Consider the following 25803-nt stretch of genomic DNA (forward strand, 5'->3'; position numbering starts at 1 on the left):
CAGTGAATTCCACCATTCTGTTTTCCAGGTCACTTATTTGTTCTTCTGCCATAGTTATTCTGCTATTGATTCCTTCTAGTGTATTTTTCATTTCAGTTATTGTATTGTTCATCTCTGTTTGTTTGTTCTTCAATTCTTCTAGGTGTTTGTTCTTCAAATCTTCTAGGTCTTTGTTAAACATTTCTTGCATCTTCTCAATCTTTGCCTCCATTCTTTTTCTGAGGTCCTGGATCATCTTCACTATCATTATTCTGAATTCTTTTTCTGGAAGGTTGCCTATCTCCACTTCATTTAGTTGTTTTTCTGGGGTTTTATCTTGTTCCTTCCTCTGGTACATTGTTCTCTGCCTTTTCATTTTGTCTATGTTTCTATGAATGTGGTTTTCATTCCATAGGCTGCAGGACTGTAGTTCTTCTTGCTTCTGCTGTCTGCCCTCTGGTGGATGAGGCTATCTAAGAGGCTTGTGCAAGCTTCCTGATGGGAAGGACTGGTGGTGGGTAGAGCTGGGTGTTGCTCTGGTGGGCAGAATTCAGTAAAAGTTTAATCTGCTTCTCTGCTGAATGGGTGGGGCCGAGTTCCCTCCCTGCTGGTTGTTTGGCCTGAGGTAACCCAGCAGTAGAGCCTACAGGCTCTTTGGTGGGGCTAATGGTGGACTCCGGGAGGGCTCATGCCAAGGAGTATTTCCCAGAACTTCTGCTGCCAGTGTCCTTGTCCCTACAGTGAGCCACAGCCACCCCCTGCCTGTGCAGGAGATCCTCCAACACTAGCAGGTAGGTCTGGTTCAGTCTCCTATGGGGTCCCTGCTCCTTCCCCTGGGTCCTGATGAGCACACTACTTTGTGTGTGCCCTTAAAGATTGGAGTCTCTGTTTCCCCCAGTCCTGTCAAAGTCCTGCAATCAAATCCTGCTAGCCTTCAAAGTCTGATTCTCTAGGAATTCCTCTTCCCTTTGCTGGACCCCCAGGCTGGGAAGCCTGACGTGGGGCTCAGAACCTTCACTCCAGTGGGTGGACTTCTGGGGTATAATTGTCCTCCAGTTTGTGAGTCACCCACCTAGTGGTTATGGGATTTGATTTTATTGTGATTGCGCTCCTCTTACCGTCTCATCGCGGCTTCTCCTTTTTCTTTGGATGTGTGGTATCTTTTATGGTGAGTTCCAGTGTCTTCCTGTCAATGACTGTTCAGCAGTTAGTTGTGATTCCGGTGCTCTCCCAAGAAGGAGTGAGCGCACGTACTTCTACTCCACCGTCTTCAATTTCTGAACACTTAACCAACCCTCCATTCCTGGGATAAACCCACTTGATCACTGCTTGATTTTCTTTGTTAATATTTTGTTAAAGTTTTTTTTTGTTTTTTGCATCTATATTCATGTAAGGTATGGTTTATAATATTTTTCTTGTAATGTCTTTGTCAGGTTTTGGCATCAGGGTTATTAATATTTTGAACATGTGTTACTGAAGTTTCCACTAATGTGACAAATGTAAATATAGTCAGAAAATAGAAAATGTCTTAGTAGTATTATAATGGCAGGGTGTGTATTTTTTTGCACTGGGAACACTGCTGTAGTCTGAAGGTCTAAAGGAGGGAAGAGAGGATAAAGCTGAATGAGAAGGGTAATGGGAGAGAAGTCAAAGCTGAGGCCTGACAGTGGTTTTGGGTTCCTCACTCCCCCCGTATATGAAGCCTGACTTCTAAGTTAATTATCTCCTCAAAGTTTTCCTCTTGTCAGCTTTTTAGGTGGAATCAGTTTTCCAGTTACAATGGAAGTCACTGGAAAAACAGATATATTTTCTCAAGAGTTAAGTCTAATTAAATCTAGGAAACGTTGAAACTAAGGCATATCAAATACTGTACGTAATAGTGGCATTTTAAAAGGTGATTAAAAGAAACAGAAGTGGCTGGGGATCAGCAGGCAGTGACCCAGAGACACACAGCCCTGCTTCTAAGGAGCCTGGGGTCCAGTGAGGAGGGTTGGTGGCTGACAGTCAGCGACCACAGACAGGGGGCCCTGACCTGGCACAGGGCTGGGAGGGTCGCGACAGTGAGGAGTGGGTGCAAAGGCAGGACCAGCAGCGTCAGAGGGAGATGGGTGAGCAGGGTGGGGAGGGAGAAGGGTCAGGGGGAGAAACACAGCGACAGACAGCTGAGCCACCAAGGAGCTTGCTGAGCTGGAGGAGGGCTGTGGGATACTGCCCACCATCTGGACCGCAGGTCTGCAAGGGGCCCCACGCTCTTCTGCTCTGGGCTCCTAGGAGGGTTGTGTTTTGCCTGCCCTTCTGACACCTGCTGTGCGGGCTCTCAGAGCTGAGGCTGCAGAAGCAGGCGCCACAGTCACCCACTAGCAGTTGCTAGGGTAACCGTACTCTAATATAAATAGCAATAAAATTAATCAGGGCCTGAAACTTGGGCAACTTCTTCAGACACCAGCTTACCGGCTTTCTGTGGTGACCAGGTAGGTGGCTTCCACACTTCTGTTCAATTTTTGAGTGTGACAAAAAAGCACAAGACCAATTTTATCACGTACTCTGAGTCTCCTGGTTCAATCAGTGACCTGGTCCAAATGAACAGATCTAGCCCTTGGATGCATGGCAAGGCTCATTCGTTCTGGAGGTCAAGGGCGTCTTTGGAGAAAGGCAGATTTCATCACCTGCCCCAAACACTCTGTTTCCAGAATCTGGACCCCATCTATAGAACTGTGAGATGATAGATTACAATAAACTTCCAGATCTGACCTCAATCCCACTCACTGCACACTCTGTCTTCACGGCATCACATGATTTGAAATGATCCTGCTTTCCCCTTCTTTACTACTGTCTTCTCCAGAATGTAAACCCACTGGGCAAGGACTCCACCTGCCCTGCTCACAGCTACATCCCGAGAGCCCAAACCGTGCCTCACCCGTGGCAGACACTCATTCCCTTGTTTGAGGAGCAAATTCATTCATTCATGTATCAGACAGCCATTGTTGAAATTTGCACACTACGGGCTCCTCTGAAGTACCCAGTGCAACTGCCTTGGTGAAAGGCTCGAGACTTTAGTCCAAAGGCCTGATTTAAGCTCCCTCCAGTGCTCGAACTTACAGGTCCCAGCACATTTTTACACCCGAACCTCAGTTTCCCTGCTGTAAATTGGATGGAATAGTCCTTACTCACAGCCCTGGAGAATTAAGTGAGAAAGCATATGCCAAAGTGCTGGTAAGGTTCTGTGCAGACGTGAGGCGTGGTTCCGATGTGAATACAGAGGGAGAGACTGTCCGTGAAAATGAAGTGGCTGGTCCAGGACCTCGTGGTCGATGGACAGCGTTGTTTGCTGGGGCTCAGGTGTGATGTTTTTCAGGGATTTTTAAAATTTTTATGTATTTTTTTGGTATTGAATGCTATTATAAAGGGGTTGAATTGCATTTTTAAAATTGCTCCACAGTAGAGGTTTCCGTATGAGCTATTTTGGAGAAAAAAGGAAAATTTTTTTCTACTGGAGTACCACAGTTAATTTACGTTAACAACTTACACATGAAAGGATGTATGTGAACTCTTTTGTGATACAAGTCCAAAAGCTGACAGAAATTTGGAAATTTCTTCTATTTTAATGCTGAAATTTAATTCACAATGAATTTCTCTTCAAGTGTGGAACATTTTCCCCTTGATTTTCACATGACTTGGTAATAAGAGCAGTTGTATGGGCTCATCAAAAGTAGAAGAAAGCTGACAGAGTCGAGATATTCAGTGTAAATATTTAGTGCAGGGGGTTGGCGGCTTTTAAATTTGCATCTTGATCTAAATGTATCTGCTGATTTCCCATCTGCTAATATTTTCCCATCTGCTAATATAATACCTGCCACCAGGGAAGGGGACGCCTTTGTCTCCCCTGCTTAACCTCCATGTCCCCTTCACCTGAACTTGGAGACAGCACCACTGCGCCCCTCAGAGCGCCCCCCCGCCCCCCCGACACACACATACACACGGGCACACGCTCTGACCACGGGTACCAGCGCTGGCCCAGGAGCCCGTCACAGAGAGCTGGGTTAACCCGGGGATTCGCGGCCCAAAGACCCCTGGGCGTCGTCCCACCTCGTGCAACTTGGTGGAGCCCAGGCAGCAGCCGTCCTGGGATGCAGGCCAGCCCCTGGGGAGGAGGTGTGTGTGTGTGTGTGTGTCTGTCAAACACCCACTGCAGACGATGCAGCCCCAAAGGCAAGGCTCTGCACCACAGATGAGATGGGAGGCGGGAGGCGGGTGACGGCGGCTGTGGCAGCAGGACGCTGGCAGGGAAGCCAGCCCCGGGCCCTGGGTCGGTACCACTTCCCGCGTGGGCACCGGGGGCCGTGTGGACCATGACAGTCCCACGCCAACCCCACCCCCTCCCTCCCTGAGCAACATGGTTGGTGTGTTAGCAAACTCGCGTCATCTGTGCCTGTCATTTACACCACGAGGAGCTTCCCCTTGCCATGTTTAACCCTAAGAAGCCTAAAAGCACCAGCTGCTCCCCTCTGGGGGCCCTGAGAATGTGCCGACCCAGAAGGCAGTTCTGGTGTGGCCGCCGGCCCCTCTGGGAAGGCCAGCTCTCCAGCGTCCAGACAACTCCACCAACACACCAGGGACAGAGAAGGAAATGGCCCCCAAGAGCAGGAGTTAACGTTTTATGCTTTAAATCAAGTCCATCGCGCCGACCACGCAGACATTTGACGGATGGTGGGAAATAACAAATCTCAGTTTTGCTGGGAGCTTGCCTTCGTGCAAAGCCAGAGATGAATAAAATACATGAGGGCGCACCAAATACACTGCAAGGACAACATATACAAACGGTACATTAAGCATCATGGAAGGCAGTAAAGGGCTGGAAACAGGTCCTTGTTGGCAGCTGGGCTCTGGTTCTGGGTCTATCTGTGCAAACGGACTCTCCTCGTGGCCCTCAGTTTTGGGATAGCTCATCAGGAACTGGGGAGTCTGACCCGCCTAATTTCTCCCGCCTCTTCCTTGCTAAATTACAAGTTCCCGGGCACACGCTCGGCCCCCGCCGGGCCAGCCTTCCCTCCACGCGCGGAGCAGTGTCAACAGAAAGGCTCCCGTGACATTTCTGCTCTCCATCAATTACATGTGGGCTCTTCACCGCCAGGAGAAAATACATATTGTGCTCCAGCGAGAGCCACTGTACCGAGGTCAGCAGGAACTCATTGTCCTTTTTGCTTCAGAACAAGGCAATCCTGACATCTGTAAGATTTGCTATAGATAATCCAGGTGCTATACGCTCAGAGCAATGGGCCGGCGGAGGGGAGGGGGGAAGCGAGGCTGGGAGAGGGGAGAGACAGATAGACAGACGTTGAGGGGTCTCCTGAAGGCTGGACCATTCAGTTCTGGGCTTGCCTGGGAAGGTTTCACCGAATGGTCTGCATCATTTAAGGGGAAAGTAGGCACTGGGCGAATATCTACAACACTGTGCTGGACGGCCCACCGCATACCACCCCCCCCAATCACTGGAGCTGGACAAGTCGGGAAAGGAACCCACCAGAGAGACACTGAGGGGCTCATGTCCCCGCCTCCCAGCATGTGGCCTCGAGTCCTAACGGGGTGCCAGGGAGTCACCGACCGGACAGCTCATATCGCTAAGTGAGACGGGCTGGGGGTCAAAGGCTCAGGAGGCGGACGGGCCGACTGGAGCAAGCCTGCCCCGCAGAAGCACCTGCCTTTTAAGTCCGTGTGAGAGGAAATCAAAAGCAGATTTGACGACCAGTCAGGGAGAAGCTCTTCTCCAGAGGAGAGATTATTCATGGAAAAGAAAATTCGGCGACAGGCAGGGGACTATGCTGTGAAGACAAAAGGACTACAAAGGAGGGAGAGAAATTCCGACGGGGCTTCCGTAGGGCAGCAGGGAGACTCGGGAGCAGCACTTGAGCTGCCTCCCCGCCGTGTCAGAGGCACAGGCTGAGTGTGTGCACGGGCACGCTCGTGTCACAAAGTGTGTGCGCGCACGTGTGTTGGCGCATCTCCCCAGCCTTGGTGTGGGGCCTGTCGAGGCGGGGCTCGGGGCGGGGGGGAGTGGCGAGGGACCTGCTCCAGAACACAGCTTCTGCTTTTCCAGCTGCGGGGGGATGGTAACGCTCCCCCGAGTCCTGGGAGCTCTGGCTCCGCTGCTGGCCCAGCAACAAACGCATCTCCACTTGGGACTTTCAACCCTTAGAGACGACATCTCTTCAGCCTGTAACTGTTCCCTTTGGTCATATCCCGAAAAGTGAGCATGTGATTTCAATCTGAAATTAAAAGTCGTGTCTGAATAACACAACTGCATTCTCATTTCCTAATACCCTGGTTTTTACTACTTTGCATTCAACTGTGAAAAGTCTTTTAAAACTCGGAACAGCAGTAAAACTTGAATGAATTTTTGACCCATTATTGCATAGCGGGTGTGCCTTCCAAGTTGGAGAGACTGCCAAGTTCTCCCCACCTAATATTTCCACTTTAATTGTGCCACTTGAGAAATTTACGTGCCTCAAAATATGGCATGAATCTTACGCTTATTGCAGTATCATTAGCAGCAACATTTAAGCAACATCTGTGTGCTATAGAACTAATTGAAGTAGCAGAAGTGGCAGCTGTAAATCCACAGGAAGACGGCAGTTTGCACCCAGCACTGCTGAGTTAGCTACTAACTGTCAGCCTGTTCCCGCAATCTGGTCTTGAGCACCGTGGTTGCAGGCACACAGTGTCCACAAGAATACAGAGAGGAGGCTAATGATGCTATTCACCACTTTGCTGCACCAGTTTGGCTGTTTTTCCAGTTTCCTTGTTGAATTTCATTATACATTTCTCCATTCTTGTAAAAAGTCCAGTAAGAGACGTGTCTGACTTTCAACTACTTACCTGCGCCGAGACATGCTGGTCTGGCCAGACCAAACTGAGAATTGATTTTTTTGTGATTTAATAATTCTGCTCTCCCCTCACTCCTTTCAATTGCTTAACATTTTTTATCCCACATGTCTCTGTAAAAAAATAACTTTAAAATCCCGAGTAATGTTGATATTTAAAGCAATGGCATTTTCTTCCCGTGAACATAACATTTTCAGTAATCAATACAAGATGGCAACCGTAATTCATCGCTGGTTGGGGTGGACGCAGCTGGCAGAGTGTGCCCGGGTGTAAGAGCGTCTCCCGTGACTCACCCGCTTCACACATCACGGCTGATGAGCGGGAGGCCAGCATCCCTTAGTTCAGACCCAAAGGCATCGACTGCTCTCCTTCCCTCAATATTAAGAAAAATGATACCGATTCTTCCACGTAGGGAGCAAGTTAAGTTGGGAGCGAGGGATTACTGACATGCCTCCTTCTGCAGGAGAAATGAGGGCACCGGAGCCACTGCTTTTTACTCAGAGTATCGCTTCCACTGAGCGCAACTGGAAAAACTATTTCTGACACCTCCTGCGGAACACAGCCCCGGCTCGCTTTTAACTCCGGTCTCGCTTGTTTCTGTCTTGGCAGTGGGTGGATGCTTCTCCCTCGGCGCCTGGCCCTGAGACAATGATGTAACTGGTATCTTTCGAAGCACTCAAGAGTGCTGGAAATACACAAAAGAAGGCCTCCTTCAATATGTGATGACTGGTGTGTTTGCCAACAGCCCGACTTCATTAGAAGATTGGCACGTCCACCCGGCTGCCATGTGACATGCCGTCAACCGTGGACATTTGTTGTCTTAATGCTCAAGTACTCAGGGACTCAACTGATAAGGGAGAAACTGTTTGGACTCGGCTGGACCCCATGCTTAGGGTGGCACGCCACCTCATGGTATTGGAAATCAATAGCCACGGGGCTGCTCAAAGGTCGGGGTCTCCAGGATTAACTTCCCGGTACTAAACTACCATCCCTTGTTTCTTGGTTTGTTTTCCAACAATAATACATTTTCACGGGGCCTGGTTAAAAACCACTTATGAAACACGAAGTGAAAAAAAACACAAAACACAGAATCACTGGCTAACAGCTGCCAGTTTCCCTCACCCGCTCAGGGAACATCCGGACGGAAAGGATGCTGAAACTTCCATCCGTCTGCAATTCAGGTGTTTTTTTTTTTTAATCTATTTCTTTTTTAGTGGTGGTGTTTCAGTCTTAACACAAAAGGATAAAAGCTGGTTTGTAAACTACCCACCTAACTTATCAAAATAATGCAGCTTAATAAGAACTTGGTTTTATCCCTGCTCTGGGATGTGGCTTGGGGATGTCACAGCACAAAACGTAGACACAGGAATGGGACGTGTTCCTGGTATTTCATTTTAATGGAGAAATAAGCTCCCATGCCTACCCAGGCGGAATCGTTTTTGTGGACGTAGCTTCTGAATGAAATCCTGAAGCAGGGCTGTTCCACAGCGCCATCCCAACCCCTAGCCCTTTACAGAACGTGAGCTCTCTTCACCTCTACCCTCGGAAAAGTTACTGAGGCCACAACAATAGATACCTGGGTTACATCTATTGACAGCAAACTAGGAAATAAAACAGAAATTTAAAATTATTTATTGTTTAAAAATAGCAAAACCTCGATTATATATATACTTGCCTAAGTTCACAAATACTTAATTAAAAAATCTCTATTTTCCAAAGCAAAAAAAAAAAAATTTAGTAAGAAGGGTGGCACTGTTTTCCACGTATGCAAATCTCCCAGTGCTGGGCATTTAGGAAGACAGCTGGTTCTCCTGTCTTCTTCAGACCACCATGACTCCTCTTGGTTGAGGAACTGGCCTCACATGGACTCGTAGTTGAAAAGGGAGGAGGATTTTCACAGCCTTTTCAGTAAACTGCAGCTATTCTTCTCTGATCCTGCATCCGAACTGGACAACAGGGAGTTGTTCAAGTTCAGCTGCCGTGCAGGACCTGAAACCCCGCAGCGAACCTCGCACTGAACTCGGTCCCTCCATCCTGCACTGTGCAGGGCTCCCCGACCACGGCCGGGTCTGTGACACCGTGCATCGGTCATTTGGAAGTACTGGCTCACTGTGTTACACGCATCTTCCAAATATTGACGCATTTCTTTACATAGTATTACAAAAGTAACATCTGTTGACGTCACCACCAGTCTCATCAGAAAAATCTAAGTATTCAGAAGCTGTAAAGCTCACAGTGGCAGATGCAAGCTCCCCAAAATTCTCATTTTTGTTCAAAAACAAATTTTTATCATTGGTAACAAACTCTGTTGGTCGCTCTCCTTGAAGGGACAGGGTCACTTGATTTCTTTTTGAGAAAATGTCCAGCAATCCTAAGTCTGAACGGCCCTCGTTGGCCCAATCGTCTTTCACCGTTAGGACAGGGGCCCGCGGGTTCACTCCTGAGCAGCGGCTCTCCCGCTCCCACCCACTTTTCCACGGGCTTCTCTGAAAGTTCGCTCTCCGGCCTGCGGTTAACTGGGCAAGTGAAGCTCTTTGTGCCAAGCTGGTGCGCTAAGCCCAAGAGGGTTTGTGCGGGCCGCTCCTAGCTGGGTGTCCTGCTGTGCTATGGGTCTGAAAGCTCTCGGGGCCAAGCCTTGTCTCCCAAGCCCAAGGCCTACAGCTAGCGGATCCCCAGGCCAAAGCCCCGAGAGGCAGGGGGTCCCTGCTCTTCACGTCTGCTCGAGCGTCTGGGCTGCAGGAGGGGACGCGAGCTCCCGGGAGCAGTGGCTCTTCTGGTGGAGCGGGCGCTGCTGGGGGCCCCCCAGACTGCTTCACCGGGCGGCTCATAAGCAAGCTGTGGGGCCCCTCCCGCAGGGCCTCCGCCCACGGCGCGTGCCGCCCACCCGGGGCCGCAAGCCTGGCAGAGGCCGGGCCCCTCCCGCAGGAGTGCGCGCGGGGGACCCTCCCGCTGACCGGGAGGACACCGCCCTGCCCCAACTAGTTCACGGGGCTCAATGGGAACCATTTCTGGAGTCACCCACGGCGCCAAGAGCCTCCCAGAAACAGGCACACGGCGTACAGAATGATGGCCTTCAAGGACCTGCTTGCATTTTTCAAGATGCAGACATTTGACACAAAGTAGAAGAAAATGTGGGTAGCACATAGGCCGTGAAATAGTATCACAAGGACACCAGTGAACCCACAGCCAGCCCGAGCGCTGGAAGGCGCGAGCCTACCTGAGTGCGTCCCAGCAGTGGTTCCCACACGCGTTCATCCTCCCGCCTCTGCCCCCGAGGCGACAACTTCCATCGTGCGTTCACATTCCCGTGTCTTTTCAAAGGTCTGATCGTATATACGCGTGTGTGTGTGTATGTATATGACTGTACGTGTGCGTGCGTGTATTTGTTTGTTTAAAGCGACGTGCATCCCTTGAGGCTCGTGAGCTTTATAGAACTAGTATCGCACGTCTGCAGCCTTTGCCCCGCACTGTTTGCTTGTCGTTGCATTTCTGAGTCACGCCTGTCACGGCACGCGGCTGTGTCCGCTTTCACTGCCGCGTAGTACTTCATTCACCCTGTGAACACGCCTGCAGGCACACGCGTGTTTCCGCCTGGATGCACGCTCAGCTTCGTCCGGGCTCTTGCTCTCACACAGCAGGGCCGTGAACACTCTTCGGCCTGGCTTCTGTGCTCACGTCCACAGACTCCTGTGGAGTGTGCTTGGAGTCGGGGGGGGGGGGATGGGGGCAGGAAACGGCAGTCAGAAGCCGAGCGTGTTAACTCTGCAAGGCAACACGCAGTGGCTGTCGGGGTCATGGCATGCAGACTCGCAGACACTGTCCCGTTCACTAGTTCACGGACTCTCTCAGTTCCTGGAACATTCACCGAAGTCCGTGCTACGTTTGCACAGACACGTGTGGCCTACTCCAGACTTGACTCTGGAATGACAAGCACGGGCACTGATCACAGCGGGGTCACGCAGATGGTGCGGCGAAGGCCTCGGGCTCAAGCCTGGACTTCATGACGTACAACACGTAACTTCCTGCTGAGGGGAAGCCTACATCATCCAAGCCGGAGGGTCCCAGGCGTCGGCTTGGACGAAGCACGATAAAGTCTGCCTTTGCTGGTAACGCTACCTATCTACCAAAGTGCTTTCTGATGATGCCACGAGAAGGTCGTTTCCACAGCACAGACGTGGGGACCCAGCGACTGCTGGTTTAGTCCCTATGCAGCGTTGCTGTCACTGTTCAGCCCCAGGAGCTGAGAAGAGGCCCAGCCGGAGGCTGCAGGGCGCCCAGGGGGCGCTCTCGGAACGAACGACCCGCTGGAACGCTCCCAGGATGCTTGGAGAGCTGGCTTTTCACCTCTGCTGGGCGCTGGTCCTTTGCTTCGTCTGGGCACAGATTCTTGTTTAAAACAGTCCTTTACAGCAATGTCTTCTGGCCGCTGGGCTGGCTGAGGCAGACACCTGCCAAGCTGTGTCTGTGTGCTCAGTCACTGAATGTGCGGCTCGGCCGTCATTTTCCTTGAGGCCGAGTTCATCCCGCTGACCGCGGCTGACCAGCTTCTGTCGGGCGCTGGCCTCACCTACATCACCCTCGGTAAGGCTGGGTCTCCGGGACCAGCTCGTTGTTATTTTTGGCCCAGGATGGGGCTCTGCTTACTGGCTGCTGTGTTTCTCCAGTTGTGAGGAGAGCTTCCAGGGGAATTCTTCAGATAATCATCATCTTGATCTTAAATGTAAATATTGTCACCCTGGTTTAAAGAGAGATTAATGATGTGCTGACAGCTCCATACATCCTTAGAAAGTAGCGCACCGAAGAGAACATGCGATCGTCTTTTCTCCAGTAACACCAGTGGAAAACCCACACCCAGGGGTGGACTGGTCAGGCCAAGTGTCGTCCAGGTCTGGGGCTTGGATATCTTTTCTGAGTGACTTGCCCACTGAGAAGGAAACCCTGCATTTATCTCTTAAAGAAGAAAAGAGGATAAACTGCACGTGCCAGGCGCCTCACAGCTCCGTCTGCACCCTCAGGAGGAAGTGCAAGGTGGCATCATAAGCGCTACTCCAGAGAGGGGACGTCAAACAGGTTTGCTGCCCACCGGCAGGCCACGGCTAGGACCCGAAGCCACCTCGGGGCTGGCCACACCTGGGCCCTGCCCTTCCCCCCAGCCTCGACAAGGCTGTGGGCACTAATCCGGTCACGACCTGGAGCCTCGGGCCAACCCAGCCCCCTCCCCATGGCTCCCTGAGGTCCTGGGGCGGTGAGGCAGTGGGGCTGGCCGGCTCACTTCTCCCGGCCCCACGGTAGCCCGGGGCGCACTGCGTCCCGTCTGGGGCTAAGGACAGCCCGTCTTGCTTACGCCTGCCCCCTGCCTGGACAACCACATCTCCTGGATGAAGTCAGGCCACAGCTCCATCAGAGACACAGTGAAAGTGTCAGTACCAGGAGGACTGGCCAATTATACTCCTCATCTGAATTCCTTATATTTTCAAAGTGTTTTACACTAATTAGTTAGTACCGTTAGCTCTAAGGATTAGTAGTCTCTCTAACAAGACACAGTGACATTATGTAAAACACAGGGACGCCGAGACAAGAGGGCTGGCGTCACGCGGCTCAGGCCTGCTCTGCCAGGCGGACTGTGTTCTCACGGGTCCCGACCCCGAGGACAGAAGGCCCCCCCAGCCCGGCCCACGCGGTCCTCTCCCGGGCCCGCCCTCCTCCTGGTCTCTCTCCTGCCGGAAAGCCCGTCCTGTCCCGTGACAGCTCCCCACGTCAGAGGTGCCGCGCAACACTCAGTGGGCCAAGGAGCGGTTCAGAGGGGCACGCCGCCCCCGGGCAGGTGGAGGGAGAGCCCCCAGAGGGCGCGGGGCTGCGCAGACCTGGAGGGGCTCCTGCCCCATGCAGCCGGCGGTGCTGGAGTCCGAGGTGTCCCCTTTCAGCACAGGGCTGATGACTGCCGCGCACTGCTTTCCTGACTGGTGACCACGCCAAACCCACCAAGAATGGACCCCTCGTGCCTGGGGCTGCGGCAGGGGTGTCAGTCCTCCCCCTGCCCGACAACGGCCACTTTCCTGCTGGTCCCTGGTTTCCTATCGCAGGGGCCAAAGCCACCTGTGCTCACCTCTGCTCTAACGCATCTGGCTGCTCCTTCCACTTGAAATGCCCTCTATGTCCTGTCCAGAGCTAACAGTGCCGCTCGAGCGCCACCTCCTCCAGGAAGCCCCTCTTGATTTTCTAGTTCACCCACACCTCCTTCCATGACTCTGTACTCTGAGACACACCCCGAGCCGATCTCGTACGTACACTGGTGCCACACGGCCTGGTTAGGGAGTGTGCACACTGCTCCCATGGCCTCACTGCTCTGCAAGTGGAGAGGGGACCTCTGGTAAACAGACGGTGGGGCTGCCTCCTGAGCCACACCACTCCTGAGACCAGACTGCACTTGCCAGCGTTGTCTTCTCACTACATCTGCCAGGGACCCTTCTTCATAGAGGAAAGAGATGTGCTTTCATAAGTACAAACATAACCCATTTCTACTGGAAACATTTAGGATCTACAGATTAGCACAGAAAAGGAAATCCAACTACTCACGATTTCCTCGGGCTGAGATAATCATTGTTGTACTCCGCTCCACAGATGGTCTTTAAAAAAAAATGATATATTATGTATACATATGTGTGTTTATGTGTAAATATATATCTTTAAGACAGAATCATGGATCACAGTTTTCTGATTGTATAATACATACGTACGTTCTATAAAAGTTTAACAACACTGGAAAGCAACACAGACACACACACACAGCAATTCTCCCCAACTCTTTCCACCAAGATATCTCCACGAAAATACTCTGATGGATTCTCTCCCAGTCTTACACTCTTAAGCCCAACTAAAAAAACCTGTTTCATAGAACAACATGCCTTTATCACTCAGCAGTGAGTCAAGGCCCTCTTTTTGATGTCGATAAACACAGACTCATGTTACCATTTTTAGTGGTAGGACTGCCTGACATTGTACAGATGTATCATGACTTAGTCAACGCGTGTCCTTGGGACATTTATGTAGTTTCCTACTTGTTGCCGTCACAAATAATGGTATGACAAGTATCCCTGTAACTGTAGCCTTGTATACGCGTGGAAATCTCTCCCCAGAGTAAGTTCCTAAAAGTGGAATTGTTTGGGGGAATTTCACGTTTTAACATTACCTAACTGCCCTACAACAAAATGGCCTGCTCCTCCGGCAGAGAGAGAGGAGGGGGAGGGAGGGAGGGAGGCAGGGAGGGAGGGAGAGAGGGAGGGAGAGAGAGAGGGAGAGAGAGAGGGAGGGAGGGAGGGAGAGGGGGAGAGGGAGCGAGAGAGAGAGAGAGAGAGAGAGAGAGAGAGAGAGAGAGAGAGAGAGAGGGAGAGAGAGGGAGAGGGAGAGAGAGAGAGAGCGAGCGCCCGTCCTTTGCACAACGCTGTAGGCAGAGAATTACACATTTTTTATTATTTCACCCAGCTTATAATAAAGTGTTGTCTCACACTTAAACCTGCAGTTCTGGGACCATCAGCCAGGCGGACATCTCTTCACGGGATGGCTGACGTCACCCGTACCCTCCTCTACTCCAGACCTGCCATTTGGGTCCATGGATCCACTCGGTCTGTTCTGCACCAGCCCTGCATCGCCCCGTTTATGGTGGATTCAGGACACCACGCTGGCATCCCTGGTACTACAAACGTACCTGGTGGCTCCTGAGCAAAGACGCGTCCCGCTGGCTGAGCTGAGCTTGGCACGCCGTCCCTGACCCGCAGAGCCGGCCCGGCCATTGGGGAGCGTGGCCTTTGTGAGTCATTTTTGTCACTGCTTACGGTTCATAAGCAGTGCTGTGGCCACGGTCAGAGTCTTGCCAGACGTTCTGAGTGTCACCTGCACAGGGCAGCCTCTCAGGGGTCACTGCTTGGACCTGCAACACCCCGGGCGCAGGTCTGCTGTGACTTTGCACACCCATCCTGGCGTTCGCAACAACCCACAACCTCCGTTGTCAACAAGCCAGAAGAGAGGCAACACCAAGTCTCTCTCATTTCAGGGACGGCCTTGGCGACCCATGTCAGAGCTGCCTCCAGGCTTCACTGTAAATGACAGTCAAGAGGCAAGAGAAGGGAACAAGGTGAGACTCTGATGCATTAAACGCTCAGGAAGCCCACGCAAGGTGGACGAGTGTCCACAGGCGAGGCAGATAAGGGTGCTGAGATCACACACATCCCCAGGGCTCCCGCAGCTAGCCTGCGGGGGGTTCCACCACCGCCGCCCGCCGAGCACGCAGGACGCTCCCAGCAGCGGGCTAACTCACTGCAACCTGACAGCGTGACGACGTGCCACACACCCCTCTACACGGATAAGGAAGCCGTGTCAGTGTCCTGGGGCCTCCGCACCAAAGTACCAGTGACAGGGGGCTTAAAGCAACGGAAACTTGTTGCTCCAGAGGCCAGGAGTCCAAGACCCAGGGGTCGGCAGGGCTGCGCTTCCCCAGAGGCTCTAGGGGGAGACCCCTTCTGGACCCTGGAGCCGCTCCTGGCGGCTCCTGGCAACCTTGGCTTGGGGCCCATCATCCCAGTCTCCACCTCCCTCTTCACAGGGCCTCCCTCCCCCTTGGGTTTCCTCCCCCTCTCTCTGTGACGGAGGCAGCCATTGGATTTAGGGCCACACAGATAATCTGGGATGATCTCACCTTGAGATTCTTCACAGAGCCACATTTGCAGAGATCTTTTTCCCAAATGAGGCCAGATGCACAGGTCCCAGGGGTCTGCCCGTGGACATCTCTCTTTGGGGCCCCCATTCAATCCGCTACAGAAACCAAGCTGTGGAGCGGTCACGTGGCGCACGCAGGACAACGCAACCACTGAAGTGGACAAACTGGGCTCCGATCCCAGCTCCTCACCCGCGGGCATTACTGCCGCCTGCCTTCCGCGCAGCAGCACAGAGGGGCCAGCTCGAGAGGCACTGAGGAGAGAACGCTCCAGCCTGGCACCGTCCTCCCAGCACGGAGCCCAGAGGCCGCAGCAGCCTGAGAGTTCAGAACCAGCACGACAGACACCGGCTGGAGAGTCCGCAGACACCTGTGTCGGGAGTGGGGTCTGCGAGAAACCCTTGGGGGTAGGGGGACGACAGAGGGGAGAAGGGGGCGAGGAGGGGGCTGGGGACGAGAAGAGGAGGCCGTCACTGGCGATAAACGGGTCGGCAGCACCCTGGCAGGCTCAGGCCTAACACGCGACGAACTTCCACGCTTTCCTTGTGAAAATATGTTCATCGACATGAGACCAACTGGCCTGAAACTGCAGAATGCCTGTCACATTGCTTCCTGGCACTGACGTCAGACGTCTGCAGGGAAAAGTACCGACAGCTACGTGCTGCTTGGGGTTGTGATACGTAGACGTGTCATTCTGCATCTCAAAGAAAAGGCAGTTTTTAAATAAATGTGGTTCTTAGCTTGGCACGAGGCACTCGGCCTGGAGACGGTGTGGAAACCCCTCAGCAGGTGAGCAGGGCTGGGCTCTCAGCTCAGACTGGACGCCAGAACCACTGTGTGACCTGCTGTCCTCAGGCTTGTGGCTGAAGTCACGTGGAGGCCAGAGGTGTGTGTTTGGGACACAGCTGGAGGACACAACCGGCTCGGGAGTAAGCGACGGTGCACACACTCCCAGGGCTCCCTGGGGGGTGGCAGGAGGCTGTGCTTCTCCCAGATCACTGGCAGGAAGGAAGTGCGCCTCCCACGGCCCGGCTGGGGGTCCGGCAGCACAGGGACGACGCCAGTCCCCGTCGCTGTGGAGGCAGGTGGGCAAGGACTGTGCTGCACCTCTCCTCCCTTCCTGGGGAGAGAGGAAGGGCAGGGCTTCAGGGCTGTCAGACACACAGAGCACCTGGTTTTTCTCAGGGCCCCAGAGATTTAAAATCGCTTCGTACTGCTTTTGTCGCAGGTTACGTAGAGTTTATCCCAACAAAAGTACACGTTCTGGAACTGAACGCTCCCTCGTGCCCAAGCTGCTGTCTCCTGGCCGGCCGCTGCACTGCTGGCCTCACAGCAGCTCCTCCTCGCTGCCCGGGGGCCGCGGGGCTGGCACATGGTCACTCTGGGTGGCAGACAGGCAGCGAGGGGCCCTTGGCCACCACTCAGAAGAGCAGCAGATTAAAGGTTCCCGTCAGAGGCTGCAGACGAGGCCAGCACCCCCTGCCACGTGCAGAGCTTCCCTGTCACAGAAGCAAGCGGGGTCAGGCGCCTCCCAACCGCATCAAGCCCGACCTTCCTCAATGGAACTGTGGCCGCCCTTCCCCCGCGTCCTGACCGCCACCACTTCTTCCGAGGCTCTGTTGGCTTCTGGGCCTTCAAACACCTGCTGCGCCGGCCCCCTTGGCCGTCAGGCCAGGCCGTGTCGCGTTCCCCTCCTCCCAGGCCTCCAGGGGTCCACACTCGCCCGTGAGGGGCCCCTGAGCTCGGGGTGATGGGCCACGTGCTTGCACCCACTCTGCTCACAGGAGCTGGGGGGACAAGCCCAAGTTCAGCTGGATCTGAGGCTCAGCTTTCTGCTCCTCCAGCTGGGGCCAGACCCCCCCCCCCACAGGCCCCTCAGAGGTCCGGGGTGGCTGAGGCTGCCCCTGTGCAGCAGAACGTGCCCACAGCCCCGGGGCCAGACCTGCCCGCTGGGCCCGCCGCTCGGCCGCGCACCTGCGCCTGTGCTTCCTGCCAGAAGTCTCACATGTGCGTCCGCTCTGCCCTGTTGTCATGGCGATCAGAACACGCAAAAGCAATACTTTTTGCACAATATCACATGTTGCTTAATGTTTGGACACTGATATCATCTCCAGCTGGGCTTTTCTTAATTTAAGTCAACAAACCAGTCTGGAAGCACACATATTGCTTGTGTTTGGGAACCAAACAAGAGTGACATGTGACGAGAAGACTTAAGAAAGACCCTGGTGTGTGTGTGCGTGCGGTGCTGTGTGTGCCAGGGGGATGGCCCAACCTGAGAAACAAGGAAAGAAGAGGTGACACTCCCAGCCCCTCTGCTCCATCCCTGGCTACACCCCCTCCGTCGCCCTGGGACTGGCATCGAGACACAGGCACACGTGCGCGCACACACATGCACACACGCGCAGACGTGCGCGCACGCGCGCGCGCACACACACACACGCGCCCGGCATAGCCACTTGGAGAGCTCCCTGGAGCCAGCGCGGAGCCTGGGGTGGCAGCTCCTGCCCCCTCCTTCAGCATCCCACCGCATGGGAGTCCCTGACGACCACTGGGAGAGTCCGTCCTGTATCCTGTGGCCACTTGAGAGTCCGAGCACCGTCCCCCCCATCCCAAAGTGGCAGTTGCAAGCAAGCTGCTAGGTGGGAAGGTCCCTGTGGGCGCCAGCAGCACTGACGCCATGTTTTCGGGATCAATCTTAACTGCTGGCCACATGGAATATTTTTCTTGTGGCTTTTTTCAGTGAAAAAAACATGAATGGGAAACGTTAAAGGCCTGTTAACGACGCCCTTTCATCCATCAAGGCGCCGTCCTCGCGTCCTCGTCCACTCCTGCCCGCCTAGCACAGATCCTACCGGAGGCGACCTGGGTGACGGAGGCCAGACGCCGTCCATCTGTCCGCATCTGGAGCCACAGCGTCCGAGGACCCTGGACGGCTGCCCTCAGTCACTTAGAGACTTGGGTCCTGCAGTTTCTCCAGGCTCCAGGCCTGGCTTTCAACTGTCACCCTGTTTCCTTCAGACAGACAGACAGGGGTTGCTTGGCAGAGTTCCATTTAAATCTCAGGGTCTTTCAAACTGATAACAGGTAAAATTGATGTGAACTTCAGCTCCCTAAAGAAACTTCAATCAAATGCCTGTGAAGAAGAAAGAAAAACCCTGTTTGGGCCGGGAAAGGCCAAACACAGTTCAATCCTCACCGAGGGCGTCCAAGTGCCCGTCCCCAGGACCCCCCGCCAGGACGGCAGCAAGAAAACCTACCAGCAGACAAGGCACCTGGAGGCCCAAGCACGTCCCAGCTCAGAGGCCACAGGGAAAGGCTTAGCTTCCTGACCGGTCTTCTGGGAAACTCTTCTGAGTAAAAGAAAACAGACTCTGGATCCTTCTGTGCGCCCCACGGTAAGATAACTTGTTACCACTGCAGCTTGAAATCAAAACAGCACTAAGGTCCTGGGCAAGCTCTGAGGTGAAGTGGACAGTCCTCGCCGACTCGGCTGTGACGTCCTGCCTGTTCCCATGGTGGCCGAGGCTCGAGCTGGCACTGCTGCCTGTGGCATAGCTGCAGCTGCACCAGCAGCCCGGGTGAGTCTGCGGGTGCGGAGGACGTGGCCAGCGGGGCCTGCGCGTCCTGCGCGCCCTGCCTGGGCTGCGCCAGGACAAACACGCCAAGCGGGGCTCCCCGCCCCCTGGGCTCCTCTGAGCAGCGCCTAAACCCAAGGGCTCCACCCGACCACGCCACTGCTTCCCAGAGCTCTTAAGCCACCCGCCTGCTCCGTTCTCTCCCACGCTGACGCTTCAGAGGAAGTTCGGTCTGGGATGACACTGCTGTTCACAACAGGTTAAGGAACAGTGACTCCCTCCCTGGACATGCCTGGCTGCTCAGAGCAGAGGTGCTGCCTAAGGAAGAATGCGGGGTGGAAAACGTGAGGCCCTGGGCGGGAACGGGCACCCGAAGAGACTCGAGCTGGAGACGACAGTGCTGCTAGGCAGTGACCACGCCGCACCGGCCAGCTGCTATCTGTGCCGGCTGCGCGCGGACTCGAGTTAAAAACCCCGACCAACTTCCTCCACGGCGGACCCGCCCCCTTCCCCAGAGGCCTGGCTGCCCGAGCGGCTCCGACTCCTCCCCGCACCTCCCCTGCCCCTCGGCAGCACCAGCCCCTCGTCTTCGGGCGCCAGGGAGTCAGGCTCTGCCGTCGCGTCCCCCCCTCTGCAGCCTCGGACACGGCGAGCGAGTGGGTCTACGTGACCCTCCCGCCCGTCGTGGGAAAAGCCCAGGAGAGGAACACGACGACCCTTCGCAGCCCCACCTCCCGCGCGGTCAAGGGCAGCTATTACATTACACGTGTGCTTCCGCAGAGACAAATATTATTTCTGAATCTTTCACGACCCGGGTGTCCGGGAACGGCGAACACAGCACGCGCTGGCCGAGCGGCTGTCCCGCGGGTCCGGTGCTGGCGGGTCGAGGCCCGGCACTGGATGGAGGGAAACCCGCCCGTGAGGGGACCTGGGGCCGCAGCCAAAGGACTCAGACTCCTTGCTTCAACATCTCTCTTCACGGGGAAAATATTTTCGTGTTTCCGTGGGCCTTTCCCGTCCTCTGCATTTTCACAAACCTGCTGCCCCTCCAGCGGCTGCGGCTCCAGGTGGCCTCTCGGAGCCCGCTGCCCCTGGAATGGTTCGTGGCCGGCACTCAGGGACGGCTCTGCCAGTGGGAGCCCGGGGCGTCTCTCAAGCGTGTTCTGATGGCTGAGGAGGCCCCGGGAAGCAGGAAAAAGAGCAGAGTTTGTGTGGCCCCAAGGGCGCAGCCCAAACCGGTGGCGCCAGGCCACGGAGCTGCAGGGTCCCCTCGGGCAGCTTCGCCGGCGGGCCGGGCCCTTGCAGGCTGCACAGCCCGGGACCCTCGCTCGGAGGCTGCCTGAGGATCTGGAGATCACAGCGGGAGTCCCCCGTCCCCCTAAGGGATGCCTACTCTCCAGGCCGAGGCCCGGCCCGCGTGCAGAGGGTATGGGGCCTGCGATGTGTCCTCAGGGCTGACCGCACCGCAGAGAGGCCTGCCCGCCTGCTGGCAGCCCGGATGGCAAGTGCCCCGGGGACTGCCGCAGGGCATCTGGATCGGAGTTCTACCCTACCCCACTTTCAAACCCGTCACTGAGCAGAAGTGGGGCCGGGGCTCCCCAGCGCCGCCCAGGGCACCACGGTGGCGCCCTCTACTGGAAGCGCACAGACAGCCCCGCACCCAGGTCCCCAGGCCGGGTGCTGCAGGCCGGGCATCGCAGCCTGCGCTTCCGTTCCGGGCAGAGGAGGGGTCCTGGGACTGTAAGTCACTGGAGCAAAGCATTTTCCTTACACAATTTGGGACGCAGCCAACCACCTTCACAGCCCCCAAGTGCGAAGGGCACCCCAGGTCCCCCACTCGTCCTCCCAACACATCGGGACAGAGAAATAGGCCCTCTGCTCACACGTGGAGACACACAATTCTCACAGCTCGCCGAGCCGAGGGCCCCCGTGAGAATGGACGGTCGCAGCGGGGAGACTCAGGGTTCCATCCGAAGATCAGACATCTGTGCAGCTCCCTGCAGGAGCACGACTCTGCCGTAAAGAAGTCCTGAGAAGGATCAAAGTCAGAAGATAATGCGGAAATGGTCATATTTTACTTTTGAGGGAAAAAATCCAGAATTAACTTGGCTGACCTAAGAAAGGGATGCAATAAATTGTAAACTGGTGAGAAAAGCCTAGTTTGTGTTAGGTACCTGCTCTTTTGTTGATATTAAGGTACCATGAGATACACAGTACACCCAAACTGTACCCGTGCAGGGCTGTATTTTTACCCAGGTTTCTGGTGACAAACACAAACGGCTCAAGCTTCCCTGCTGCTGTTTTACACTGTCGCAGGCACCCTTGACAAAGACACGGCATTCTACTGGACACTTGGGCATGGTTTATTTTCTCCATACAACATATTATTTACCCACAAACAGAGCTACAAGTTTCCCTTACGCTTTTTGGATAAGTCAATTATAACGCTGAAGCAACAACACGGTGCTGAAGTATCAGACCATGTGCCCGGCAGATGCTGGAGACGCTCCTCTCTGCCGTCGGTGACAAGAGCTGACCCGCCTTCGTGTGTGACCCTGGACTTCCAGGCTCGACGTCAGGTGTCAGGAAGGAGAGGTCGGCATCCCTCGTCACCTTCTGTCCAGAGAAAGGCTGGGATAGACTCCATTCCTCAGAGAGATGCCATTTCAACCACGCCCACGCGCCAAGAGCTGTTTGTTTTCCCAAATCTTTCCGGCAAGCGGTTATTTTCTTTCCACTGACATGACCCCCAGTGGATGCATCCTGCATTCGCTTTCTGGCAGTTGGAAAAATAAGGCTGGAGAATGTCAGTAAGCGCCTGTTTCCAGGGCCCGTCCCCTCTCCTCCAGCAGCATCATCCCGGCAGCTTCAACCGCCAAGAGGAGAGGGCAGGCGGGGAGCACGCAGGGGGCAGACACGGCTGCAGCCTGGGCCGGGCCTGCATGGGGGTCCAGGGCCCTGGGGGCCTTGGCTGGCTCCAGGCACAGGTGTGGTGCCCGAGGCAGCCAGCGGTTCCCGGCGGGCGCCGGATGCCCCCTCCTTCCGGGGCAGTCGCCCTCATGTTTGCCAGCCCCCCACTGTCTCAGCCCTGACTTAACAGTATTAGAAATGGAAGAGTGACAGTGTGAGAGAAGGAAACAGGTTAGACGCACGGCGGCCAGTCTCTGAACTCACTTTGTCGTAAAATGTGGAAAAGGAAGAGCAGACACGCGGCACCCCTACGGCTCCAGCCCCTTTAACGTGGCAGTGCCGCCGCCCGCCGTGCTCCCAGCGAGCTGTTACTACAAACACTCAATCCTGGCCAGCAGGCTGGGAGCTGGTGGTGCCACCCAGGGCCCCGTGCCAGGCTCTCGCTGGACGGGAGCCCCCTCCACATGCCGGTTTCCCCGCCGGGCCGCCTTCGTGGGCCAGAAGCCACTCTTTCACGGCCACGCCTCCAGAGTAGCCGCCCAGGGCTCCGCTGCTGCAGATCACTCTATGGCACGGGATGAGGATGGGCATCTGGAAAACAGCGAGGCAGCCTCCGTCAGGCGGGGCTCCGGGCCAGCGTGGCCTTTCGGGATCCAGGGCAAGGCCCCTGACCGCGACGGACCCAGGGCCCAACTCGCAGGGCTTGGCCACCTGCAGGCTCTGTCTCAGCACTGCTCACCCCTTGGCCTCTGAGCATCCTGTGCGGGCTGGGAAGGGGCCCAACGCCTGAGGCGAATGTGGGGCATCTTCTAGAGAACCGCTTTACGCTACGACTGGGGAGGAGAACGCTTAATTTCACTTGATAAGGGATTTAAAACGGAGGCAGAATTTAAAATGACATTTCCAAGTTTAGGTACCACGTAAAATTCTCCAACGCTTCCAAGATGTTAAGAAGAAACTTCGGGGGATGCTGTACTCACACAGGCCCCTTCAGCCCAGAGGCTGGAACGTGTGGCCGTCCCCATGCAGTCCACGCCTGCTTTTGTAAATAAGGTTTTATAGGAACACAGCCACGCCCACTTGGTACTCCGTACCTGCGGCTGCTTTTGCAAAGCCTAAAATATTGATCGAACGGCCCTTTATAGAAAAGGTTTGCCGACCCCGGCTTTACACTACACCCGTGCACTGGGGGGGACCTGCATTCCTCCTTCGTCTCTGGACATGGCAAGTCTGAGAAGCTCCAGTTCCATCTGTTCCCACCTGAAAAGCTGCCACCACCACTGCTGCTACCAGTACCCCACCTGCTGGGATGGGGCAGCCAGCTCTTCCACTGACGCCAGCAAGGACCCTCGGCCCATGCCCACCCTCATTCGTCCCACAGGGTTCCCCCCGCCCCCCCCCAAAAGAAGCCCTAATGGGAAGACAAAGCTGCTCCTGGCCTTTCACACCTGGAGACAAGCGGAGTAGCCAGGTACCTGCTTAAATCAACAGAGTGATTCCACTAAAGGCAACGCCACTTTACAGTGAAAACAGGTCCAAACACAGCCCACAGAGAACCGCCGACTATCAGAAGGGCCCCACTGCTGGGACCAAGGGCAGTGACAGCTGCCCAGGGGCCGAGTGTCCCTGAGATGCACCAGGAAACACGGGCCCAGGCTGGGCTCTGTGCACCCAGTGAAGCTCACCCGCGGCCCAAAATGCAGCCGCACCAGTCCCAGGGGAGGGGCAAGGCTGGCCCAGCCTCGGAGAGTGAGGGCCTGGGTCCCGGGAGGCTGGACAGGCAGGCAGGGTGTGGACCGGGCGCCGATGCCCCAAGGACAGGGCCTCCCCCAGCGCCCGGCACCTTCTTTTCCTGGCCCAGAGCTGACACCACACAGACCCGCAGGAGTCTGATACCACATGCACCAGACTGGACTGGACCCCAGGGCCCGCAGTCGCTACTCCTGCAGCCACTCACAGGCCTAGTTCCCCCTAACCCCGTACTGGCGCTGCCAACCCCGCCAGGGAGGGGAGTCCCTGTCCTCTCTGGCGGGGCCTCCTCAGCAGGAGTCCCAAGGACGCGCACGGGAGCCCTGCTTGGGGTCTGTTCCTGGAACGGCAGCGCCGCGGTCTGCACGGAGCTCTGACAGCCACGGGTGGAGGGGCCGCAGTGGCCACTGCCCTTGCTTTCAGTTTCCGCATGGAGGACCTCACTGGAGGGATGCTCTGGGCCTGGTCTCTCCCCCGCAAACCCCCTGAGGGGAGGACGACTCACTGAGCAGCCACCCTTGGAAGAATGGACGAGAATGCTCAGCTCAGCACCTTGCGGAGTCCTGCAGGGGGACTGCCTGCCCCACGGCATGGGGTGCCCTTTTCTCTCCCAAGACATGGTCAGCGCCCGCCCCTGCAGGGACCAGTGACGGGACGGGGCGGGGGCGTCTAATTCTGGCGGGACTTCCTGCAAAGCCTGCCACGGCTATGGCCACGCCACCTCTCCAGTCAAGCTTTTATCCTAATAAAGCTAACATCCTTTACTCATGTCTCAGTTGGCTCAGAAGACGGGAGGAAAGAAAGGGATGTAATTACGGCCCCTGAAAACCACAGTGGATGGGAGATGTCTTCCTGGGCAGCCAGTGGACACAGCTTAGAGCACACCCAGTGTGCCAGGGATGGCCACATGCCGGGGGCCACCAAACACAAGGAGTTGTACCCCGTGTTCCCACTGCACAGGGCTCTGGGAGACCAATGGTTGTTCTGCGTAAGGATCCGGACAAGCAGTTACTCAGAGCTTGAGAAGAGCTGCTCTCTGGAGGGACTCCCCAGGCCTTGGCAGAGTTCAGACTTCTGCTAAGGGAAGGGTCTGCTCTGGAGTCCCTGGGGAAGAAAGGCTTCATCCTAGGTAGCTCCATCCTGGCGGGAGGAAGGGGCACCGGTGGGCGGCCACTGCAGGCCCAGGGCATGCTGGGGTGAGCGCTCTCATCCCTGTGGGAACATCACGGTGGCCGCTCCACAAGGAAGGTCATAGCAGCGGGCACAGGTACAGGAACTGGGGCCCACTCTGGAGATGTCGCCGGGGTGGGGAGCTGGTCGCAGACCCTGAAAGACCCCACCCGTGGGGGGAACCTCCTCTCATGGTATCTGGGCACCCCCTGCTCCCTCGGGTGGTCGTTCCTACTTCTGCCTTTACCGGAGGCCCTTCGCTGTGGGTGGAGCAGGGTGTCACCTGCTGGGCACCAGACACACACACACGCCTGCCAGGAAGTGCCCCTCTGTGGGGCTGCACCTGTCCCAGGAGGATGGCTGGATCCCCAGTCCCTGTCCTAGACACGTTGCTCAGTAATGACGCTCTGGGGAGAGCATGCCTGATGTGCACATCGTGACATCATATCCTCCAACGAGCCCAGACCAGGCACTCTCAACTTCGGGACACGTTAAGCCTCTGGCCCAAGTTGACAAGCTGCTTAGGGGCCGAGAGGGGATTCCAGCCCCACACTCTGTACACTGCCCCCAGGGGACCGCCGAGGCAGGGCCTGGGGGCGCTGGCACCTAAGTAAGTTGGCTTGGGAGGTGGGAATCTGACTTCCCGCACATCACAGACTAGTCCCGCCTTGGACCAGAAGTTAGAGTTGCCATGGTAACTCGCATCGTCTGTGGGGTTCTGACCCCGCACGGGGAGGGTGAGCTCAGACTTCCTCTCCAGTGCAGTTTAACTGAGCGAGAAGCAGACACGCTGCCGAGTCCCGCTGAGTCCTGCCCGCAGCACCCAGCTCC

The 25803-nt window shown here is 55.5% G+C and overlaps 1 protein-coding gene across 7 annotated transcripts in view; it reads right to left on the bottom strand.

Annotated features, from left to right (window-relative positions):
* Positions 1–25803, bottom strand: part of MGMT (O-6-methylguanine-DNA methyltransferase) — a 347601-nt gene that overhangs the window by 41480 nt on the left and 280318 nt on the right. For 2 of the 7 annotated variants that reach the window (XM_030832104.2, XM_060286301.1), the window contains exon 5: positions 21505–22644. The exons of 4 other annotated variants lie outside the window; for them this stretch is intronic. In XM_030832104.2, coding sequence (XP_030687964.1) covers positions 22435–22644 — 210 coding nt within the window. In that variant the 3' untranslated portion in view covers positions 21505–22434. Of the gene's footprint in view, positions 1–13434; positions 13485–14563; positions 14952–21504; positions 22645–25803 lie in introns of those variants that run through there. One more of the 7 variants, XR_011376787.1, reaches the window with a different exon arrangement.

This window comes from Globicephala melas, chromosome 16 (assembly GCF_963455315.2).
Source record: "Globicephala melas chromosome 16, mGloMel1.2, whole genome shotgun sequence".
Taxonomy (NCBI): Eukaryota; Metazoa; Chordata; class Mammalia; order Artiodactyla; family Delphinidae; genus Globicephala; species Globicephala melas.